A 9,324-nucleotide genomic window follows, 5' to 3' on the forward strand; every position below is an offset into this window, starting at 1 on the left:
CCGAGCAGGGGGCGGAGCAGGGGGGAGAGGGGAAAAAATCACCGCTACAAGCCAGACAGATGCTGAATATGTAAAACCGGGGGGACAGATAGCTCAAAAGGGATCTAATTTCTCCGGTTTTCCTGCTGTAAAAATAAATCACCACTGAAAAATATTCAAGTGATACCGTGTAGTTAAGCCTCACAATAAATTTTTGGCTCTTATTCCCCAAATCCTTCCTTACTCCAGTAAATCTGCTGAAGTCACCAGGATTTCTCAAGTGAGAAATGGCGTGCAGGGATGGGACATTTATTACAGACCTTTCAAACAATGAGATAAAGCAGTTGGTATTCTTTCTCAGCGCATGAGAGGGTTCCTGCCAGACTTATTTATTTATTTAGCACCGGGCTTCATTGGTAGCATCTGAGAGGTGGAAGATTTTAATACTCCCATCAGATATAAAAGATGAAGGCAAGCTAAGAACACACCCGTAATAGGAAGGCAAGAATTCCTGTAGATTTTGCCACAGGGAAATTAGTTTGCTTCAGGGGTATAAAGCTCTTGAACCAAATCAAAGATAAAACTCTGCTAAAGAATAGTCTCCACGCAACGGAAATTTTCAAAAGCTGTAAATAAACAATACAAACCAGCACAACGCTTGCTGGGCAGAAAGACTCCATCTCCTCACAAAAATACAGCTTTTTATTTCGATGAAAAAACCATGACACTTTCATGTGGATATCTTAAGAAAATAGTAATAAAAAAAACCCACCCTCTCTCATGTAGCTGTTTGCATTCAAGGAAATTCTGCCCTCGCATGCGTTTGGCTGGAATTCCTCCTTTCCCTCCCTCTGCGGACAATCTGTAATCCCCTGCATGAAACACGGTACCGAGATCCATCGCAGCCATAGGCCTGAGAACAAACACTCCCCCCCCCCCAAAAAAAAAACTACAAAGGACAACAAAAATATGCACAGCATTCAAAACCTTTGCTGTGAAACGGGGCGAAGAGATTTAGAAGGAAAAAAAAAAAAACCTTGGGTCGGCTCCAGTGCTGCTTTTTGGAGGGCCTCCTGATCCACATGGCAGGCAGAAAAGAGGACGCGGTCGCTCCGCACAGAGCTCCAGGGAGCCCTTTCATCTGATTCCTGCTACAGGCACCTGCTGCTGCTTGCGGATCTTGTTGAACAGCTCCATGTACTGAACCATTGTGTCCGCCGGGCTGTAGATGCTGTCGTGCTTGGTGCCGAACACGGACGGGACGCCAGGAGCGTGGTTCCCCATGAAGCTCTGCATGAACTCCATCAGCAGGTTCCAGCAGTCGTTGGCTATCACGCAGGGGCAGTACTCCACCTGCCGACACAAACCGCAGCCCTGAAGCGCACAGCAGGGGCAAAAACCGCACAGGAGACAACGCGCGTTCCTCTCTGCCTCGCTGTAGTGAGTTTTAAGTTGGAGACCTGTTTAGTCAAGGGTTTGAAGTCAGGGACCAGCTTCTCAGTGCTGTGGCTGCAGAGGGATACGCGCCACTTTTTTCTTCTCTGAGGACATTTAGCAAAGCAAATCAGGATGGACAAACATAAACGGACAGGATATGCCAGGAACATGCAAGCAATCCCTTCAAAAGGGAAGAGAAGGAAAGGAAAAATACACCCTGCAAGTTCATTGCTCTTACTAAATCCCCAGTGGTGGAAGCCTTGGGACGTTGGTTCGAATGTTACATTACCTTTACCCCACCCAAAAGCAAACTTCCTTCCCACGAGCTGGTAAGCCGACAGCTTGTTTGGCTGTGACATCTCTCAGGTGTGCACTGACGAAGCGCTGGGATTGAAGGGCTTGCAGCCCCAGACCAGGAGCACGTCCTAATGCAAACCCTGAACAGAAACTGCTAAACCAAAACAGAAGCAACCAGGCCACCTGGCAAATCTGGTCCTGAACTCAAGTTTCGGGTAGAACAAGCTTCTGTTTAACCCCGGGTCAACGGCAGTGCTGATGCCACTACAACATCTGTGTTTATTCCAGCGGAGAAGAAACGAGCCATTTCTCAATCCCCATCCCTGCTGGCTAGGAACACCTGCCTGGGTAGATGCGGTGTGATTATTAATTATGTAGCAGATAATAGCACTTGTGTGTTTAGAAAAACATAAGCTCAGATTCTGAAAGACCTTTAAACATCTAATTCTCAGCTATCTCAAAGACCGTCAGGCACCAATGTATGTAGATGTCTGGACTCTGACCTCCGCTGCTTTGCCCTTCCCCTGGCAGCACAGCCCAGCTCCTTGCCATAACCTGAGGTGTTTTAAAGCCCACCTGAGGCTTGTCCGCAGCTTGTGAGCCTTTCACTCACACTTACACTCGGCCAAACACCTCCCCAGATGCCTTCCTAGATCCTCCCACGACCTGAAGCATCTCCCTTTAGATTTCCAGGCTCGCTGCAGCCCAGCTCCCGCCCCGTGCAACGCCCGCCAGCCGCTGGCACGCTGCTCTGATGCTCTCGAGCCTCATCAGCAGTCACAGCGCTGCACAGAGGGAGCGGAAGCCGTTTGATGAGAGGCTTTGAGCCCACGGAGCGCCCCGCGGCGCAGCAATCCGGGTCAGCACCCCCCACGGGGCAGGACTGACGCCTGCAACGCAGAGCTCGCCGCTGAGGAGGGAGCAGCCTTACACCGCGGGAGCGGAACCGAGGGCAGGAGGGCACTGCTCTGCCCCAGGGCTGCTCGGCCCAGCCGCTGTCCGCTTGGGATTGGGAAAGGAAGCCAAACCCAAATCTGCATTAAATCAGCAGCTGAAGAGGCTGCTTTCCCCGCCTCAGCGTGTTTATTAACCTGAAGTGCTCTACCGGCGTTGCGCGTCGGGTCTTTAAGCAGCTTTTTAGTTTGATGGCATCCCTTCAGGGTTTTGTTTATTGACACTTCAGTGACAGGCTTTTCCGTAGGCACAGCTGAGCCCTAAAGTACCTGCCTGAATTAGACCTTGTTGTGGAAAGGAGATAAATGCTCTGCCTGCCACACACGTGAACGCACCTAGTACAAACCAGGAGCACAACTGAGGCACGCAAGCGGCGGGGACCCAGGATTTCCAGTCAAGCCTCCAGCGTGAGATTTCCCTACCCGTAGCTGTATTTCGTACCCTTCAGAGAGGATTCTTACCTCCACAGATATCCCGCGGGCGCTGGGACCCATGGTAACCGTGCCCACCTTCACCAAGAAGTCACAGTACTGGTAGCGGGTGCCCCGGCTCTCTATCTTGTTCGCCTTAGCATTCTGGAAGAAGCCTTTCAGCTTCACCATCAGGGTGTCGAAGTAGGCATCTGCTATGAGGCAGGGACCGTTTTCAAAGAGGGCGAAGCAGCTGAGGGGGTACTCGGAGTTGTGCATCACGTACATCAGCTTGCCTGTCTGCCCTGAAATAAGAGCAACGGTGTTTGGGCTGTAAAACCAACAGTCCTGTGCTTGTACGGGATTTAAAGAAAGAAAGAGCTGGCTTTGTCCTCCTTGCCGCCTTAATTCCACGATCTTTCTGCTACTCACACACACTTTACTTTATCCTGCAGCTCAGTGAACAGGGTGTCTTTGCTTTGTATGAATATAAAGGGGAAAAAAATCTTACACAGACGCCCCTCAGCCAAGGGGATCGCAGCACAACTCAAAGACCAGCGGGTGACTTGGCAGACCCCCAGCAGAGGGGGGTTCAGCAAAGAGCACCCCCTGACCCCGAGCAGAGAGCCGGGCACCCAAAACTCAGCCCCGCAGTAACCGAGGGCTGGGCTTTGCCTCTTCTTCTCCTCACCAGCCGGCCCTGCGGAGCTAACGGGGGAAGCACGTGCCTGGCACCCTCTGGAACGTGGATAAAAGGGACACGCCTGGCTCGTGCCGCGCTTTAAAAGTGGGAACTGATTCTCGTTTATCTGCCTGGGTTAAAAAACCCTTTCCAGACATGGCTGCGCAAGCTCCAGCTGCAGGGGAAGCGGCAAAAAGCTGCTCTCGTGGCTGCAAATGGATCCGCGTGCAGGCGCGCTGCCGAGAGGCTGCCAGGGCTCAGTGCTGACCTCTGCAGCCGCAGAGCCACCAGGGCGACGCTCACGGAGCGTTTTTAAAACCTGGGTGAAAACCCGAGTGCGCAGGAGGGACAAAGGGGGCACGACAGTCCCGAGGCGAGCAGGCCAAGCCGCTCCTCAGAGCTGCGCTTTTAAGCCCTGCTATGTCAAGAGGGAGCCTGGGGTCTTCTGAGCACGGCCCTGGAAACAAGCGGGTCACGTCCCGCCTCACGTCCCCCCAGAGCTGCTGCCCGCTGCCCTGGGAGCTCTGCCCGACGTCCTGCGGCTCGCAGGCCTGCTGCCACCCCCTGCCCTCCACCGCTCGCCCTCGGGAGGAGGGCACAGCAGCGGCCAGATGCTGCCGGCGCCCTCACCCTCCACAGTGCAAGAGGCGGCCTGCAAAACTACGCAGACGGAAGCAGCATCTTAAGGAGCTTCGGGGAAAAAAAAACACGCTGACAGCAACGATACCCGGCTGAGGTGCAAATACTCGAGCAGGGAGCCTGAGGACCGGGCTCGCCGCACAACGCAGCCGCCCCCGGGAATGGAGGCAACCGCGGGGCGTGCACGTGAAGGGAACACAGTGCCATGGGGCAGCGCCTGGCGCGCAGCTCCGGCCACCGGCACTGCCTGCAGGGATGTCCCACCTCCCAGGGGAGGCTGTCTGCGAGGACAGCACAGAACCGCAGCACGCGTTTTCCCCGGGAGAGAAAATACCTTGCGGGCGGCGAGCGAGCCAGCTGCTCGTTCCCCGCGAGAGCTCAGCGCAACGAATAAAACAACCGTGGCCGGCAGAAAAAGCCGCCGCCGCGTCCAGAACCTGCAGCAGAGCTCCGGACACAGCCACGATTTTCAAGCAGCGCAGCGGGTGCGAGCTTCAAGGGAAGACCGCGGAGCGCTGCGGGGAGAAGCCAAGCCCCCGGGGGCTGCTGCTGGGTGCCAGCAAACGCCCCCTTCCCTTTTGGGGTGACCCAGCTGGGGGCTCCCCGTCCCTCCCGGCGTCCCCCCCCCGCCGTGCACCTTGGTTGCCCATGGTGGAGGCAGCGGTGTGGTAGGTCTCGCAGTCGACGCAGAACGTGCCTTGCTTCTCGGCCCCCAGCAGCTCCAGCTTCCGCGTCAGCATCTCCACCGTCTGCTGCACGCTCTTGCCCTCAGCCACGGGCACCTGCGTCACGCTGGGTGCGTGGGGGGGGGATAAAAAGGTTTAGAGACCCCCCCCCGCAGCGCCTGGGTGGTGGGGGCACGGGTGGGCTAAGGGGGAGGGACGCGGGTGGGCGCAAGGAGGGGACACGCGTGGGTGCAGGAGGGGTCAAGCATGGGGTCGGGGGGGACGCAGGTGGGCTCAAGGGGGGTCATGCATGGGCTCGAGGGGGTGACACGGGTGGGTTCAAGGGGGTGCCACGGGTGGGCTCCCGGGGGGGGACACACACACGGGGGCTCCCCAAGGCTGTGCTGGCCACGCAGCGCGCCTCCAGCACCCCCCAGCTCAGGAGCACCCCCCCGCACCCCCTCCACGACACCCCCCCGACACCTCCCCCGCGTGACAGCCCCGTGGGGACGGGAAGGAGCACGGGGGGCGGCTGGGGACCCCCCCGGGCCCCCCCCCTCACCAGGTGACCCCCATCCCTGCCGGCCCTCCCGGCGCAGGAGGAAGCGGCGGCGGCGGAAGGGGCCGGGCGCGGCGGAAGGGGCCGGGCGCGGAGCCGCTTGGAGAGGGCGGGGGGGGGACCTCGCGTGGGGCCGCCTCGCGTGGAGCACACGGGGCTGGTGGGCCCAGCACCGACCTCAGCAGCAGCACCGGAGCCCCCCGGAGCCTCCCCCGCCATGCCCAAGGTGCGGCGGGCCCGGGGCTCCGCGGCCGGAGCCGATCGCGCGTTGCCGCTGCCCGAGCAGCTCCTGCGGGACGCGGCCCCCCGGGCACGGGCACGGCGCGGCCGGGCCGGGGAGGAGGAGGAGGAGGATGAAGAGCAGGGCTGCCAAGGCTACGTGGACGCCCGGCTCTCCCGGCGCATCCTGCAGCAGGCGAGGAGGCAGCAGGAGGAGCTGGAGGCCGAGCACGGCCCCGGAGCGCCCGCAGCCCCCCGGCACAGGAGCAGGGCGCTGGGTGAGACCCCCCCCCCCCTCCCCGGTACCCCCCCGGGATCCGAGCTCGGGGATCTGGGCTCAGGCAAGGGTTTGGTCCCCGCAGGTCCGGCGCTGAGCGGCTCTGGGTCCGAGGAGGAGGAAGAGGAGGAGGAGGATGAAGAGTGGCCCTCGCTGCAGCAGGCGGCGGCGCGGAGCGGGGAGGTGGTGGTGAACCCCGAGGATGAGAAGGCCATCGAGATGTTCATGAACAAGAACCCGCCGCTGAGGTGGGACGGGGTTGGAGGGGCCAAAGGGGACGGGGACGGAGGGGCCAAAGGGGACGGAGGGGCCAAAGGGGACGGAGGGGCCAAGGGGACGGAGGGGCCAAGGGGACGGAGGGGCCAAGGGGACGGGGATGGAGGATCCTAGGGGCTGGGGATGGCGGGGATGGAGATGGAGGAGTTGAGGGGGTCCAGGCAGTGCCCACCGTTCCCCAGCGCCCTGCCCCCTGCCCATTCCCCTCTGCTCTCGCCCCAGGCGCACGCTGGCCGACATCATCATGGAGAAGATCACGGAGAAGCAGACGGAGGTGGAGACGGCGCTCTCGGAGATATCGGGCTGCCCCATGCCCCAGCTCGACCCTCGTGTCCTGGAAGTTTACAAGGGCGTCAGAGAGGTAAAGGCCAAACAGCTCTGCCCCGTGGCTGCCGCCCCTGCTGGCCCGCAGGGAGCCTGTCCCCATCCTCGCCCTGCACAGACAGCACCGGGTCTGTGCCACGCCAGCAGGCAGCAGTCGCTGCAGGCCCCCCCCATTCCCCCGTATCTGCTGGCAGCAGGCAGAGCGATGGGGATGGCCAAGGCGAGAGGCTCAGGGGGGTAAATCAGCAAAAGTTTTCCTGACTGCACCAATTCCCCATGCTGTGAAACACCTGCGGGGGCTCATGGAGCTGCACACGGGTGGGATTCATGTGGCACAGAGCGCTCCCCTGCAGGCACTTTTCCAAAGAAACTTACTGCAGTTTGTATAGTGTCAGCCACCGAAGGGCCCACAGAGCTTGGGGTGAATTCCCTGAGCACGATGCATTGAGCGGGGACCCGGGACAGTCCTTTCTTAGTGGAGATGTGAAGGGAAGGGGCGGCTTTCTTATGGTCATAAGACAAATCCCACCAAGTCCCATAGCCCTGCTGTCAGTGCCTCTATGTTGCTGCCAGGCCTGCATCCATTTTTTTCTTTTTTTAAGGTGCTGTCCAAATACAGGAGTGGGAAACTCCCCAAGGCATTTAAAATCATTCCTGCCTTGTCCAACTGGGAGCAGATCCTCTACATTACAGATCCAGAGACATGGACGGCGGCTGCCATGTACCAAGCCACCAGGTAAGATCATCTCTGGGAACTGCCGACCTTGTTTTGTTGCTTTGTAAGTGGAACAAGACATACAAAATACCAACCTGCGTCCTGCTCTTGCTTCCCTCCTCCTGTGGAGTGGAGGGAGTCGCAGGGGATCCCAGTGCCCTGGCTCAGATGTCCTGTAAGAGTTCCCTGCAGTCACCTGCTCCCAGGACCTGGTTCCAGAGCCTCAGCTCACCCCTCACTTTGTGCTTTGATTTTCCCAGGATATTTTCATCCAACCTGAAAGAGAGGATGGCCCAGAGGTTCTACAACCTGGTGCTGTTGCCACGGGTCAGGGATGACATTGCCGAGTATAAGCGCCTCAACTTTCACCTCTACATGGCTTTGAAGAAGGCTCTGTTTAAGCCGGGAGCCTGGTTCAAAGGTAGGGACTCCCTGCAGGGCTGCGCTTCGTATGCGGGAGCCTTTTGCTGTCTGCAGCAGCTGGGAAGCTCAGCAGGGCCACGTGTTGCACACCGCTGCCTTTGCAGATTGCTCCTGTCATGGCCATGGGGGCTCAGGGAGGAGAAGGAGGGTGGAGAAGACATCAGAGAGATGCCCTGGTGGGCAAGGCAGCTTCCAAACACCCCCAGGGGGGTGTTAGCACTGTAAGGCTACGCAGGTGCCAGATATATGGGATCTTTCGGAGGTTGATGGAGGCTGTGAGCTGTCTCACACCTGACCTCTGCCTTCTCCAACAACCTGTGGGTGTTCGGAGCTGGATGCATGGCAGAGAGATGCTGCAGCCCCTGTAATAGCTGGTGGAGGAGCTGTTATTCTGTAGGGTCAGGTGTGTCCTGAGACAGAAGGGGCTGAGCCTTGTGTCCTGCAGCTCCCCTTGCTGTGGTTGAGGCCGGCAGTGCCTCACTCTTCCCCCTCCGCAGGCATCCTCATTCCCCTGTGCGAGTCGGGGACCTGCACGCTGCGGGAGGCCATCATCATCGGCAGCATCCTCACCAAGTGCTCCATCCCCGTCCTCCACTCCAGGTAACGCAGCGGGGGGCAGCGGGGCCGGGTTCCTGGGAGGGGGAACAGTTCTGCTTCGGAGACACTGGTGCAGTGCCACAGATCCATCCCTCAGCATCTCAGCGTTGGGGAGCTTTCCTCAGCTTTGTCCAGGGTTGAGATCCAAGGCCGTCTGCGGCGCCGGGTCTGCCCCTTTAGTGTCTGGGTGCCCGGTGGCTCGTGCTGGGGCTGCCCTCATCGGGGCGCTCCCTCTGACCCCGCAGCGCGGCCATGCTGAAGATCGCCGAGATGCAGTACAGCGGTGCCAACAGCATCTTCCTCCGGCTGCTCATTGACAAGAAGTACGCGCTGCCCTTCCGCGTGGTGGATGCCCTCGTCTTCCACTTCCTGGCCTTCCGCACCGACCAGCGCGTCCTGCCCGTGCTGTGGCACCAGTGCTTCCTGGCCTTCGCCCAGCGCTACAAGGAGGACCTGTCCTCGGAGCAGAAGGAGGCGTTGCTCGAGCTGCTCAAGTTCCACAGCCACCCGCAGATCTCGCCGGAGATCCGCAGGGAGCTGGTGAACTCCAAGACGCGGGACGTGGAGGGGCAGCCGCCCGCAGCCATGGAGTGAGCAGGAAAAAGCAGGGAAAAGCCGCAGCCTGACCTGCTCCTGGGGTGGGCTGGATGCAGCTGGAGCCCGCTGGGAGCGAAGCCTCCAGGAGGCGTGCAGGACCCTCCTTCCCCGAGATCCTGCTGCTCCACAGGGAGCAGGCTGTGCCCACGCAGCCAGGCTGCTCCCTACGCCGCTCGCCACGGGGCAGGGCAGCCCCGTGCCACCAGCACTGGGGACAGCAGTTGGGTTTCCCCTCTTCCTGCATTGGAAAATAAAGCCGAAGCCAGGTCCTTCA

The 9,324-nt window shown here is 59.5% G+C and overlaps 2 protein-coding genes across 2 annotated transcripts; one reads left to right on the plus strand and one right to left on the minus strand.

The window, feature by feature from the left end:
• Nucleotides 1-663: 663 nt before the first annotated feature.
• MED20 (mediator complex subunit 20) lies at nt 664-5,710 on the minus strand. The gene is made up of 4 exons (XM_066983071.1): nt 5,626-5,710; nt 5,036-5,190; nt 3,129-3,382; nt 664-1,332 (listed from the first exon to the last, which is right to left on the minus strand). Exons 1-4 carry the CDS (start codon nt 5,637-5,639, stop codon nt 1,117-1,119), a joined length of 639 nt encoding a protein of 212 aa, XP_066839172.1. The 5' UTR covers nt 5,640-5,710; the 3' UTR covers nt 664-1,116.
• Nucleotides 5,697-9,324, plus strand: BYSL (bystin like). Its single transcript, XM_048070814.2, has 7 exons — nt 5,697-6,119; nt 6,204-6,366; nt 6,617-6,755; nt 7,321-7,454; nt 7,694-7,854; nt 8,354-8,456; nt 8,699-9,324. Exons 1-7 carry the CDS (start codon nt 5,840-5,842, stop codon nt 9,045-9,047), a joined length of 1,329 nt encoding a protein of 442 aa, XP_047926771.1. The 5' UTR covers nt 5,697-5,839; the 3' UTR covers nt 9,048-9,324.

Source organism: Anser cygnoides, chromosome 25, assembly GCF_040182565.1.
Source record: "Anser cygnoides isolate HZ-2024a breed goose chromosome 25, Taihu_goose_T2T_genome, whole genome shotgun sequence".
NCBI classification, from domain to species: Eukaryota; Metazoa; Chordata; class Aves; order Anseriformes; family Anatidae; genus Anser; species Anser cygnoides.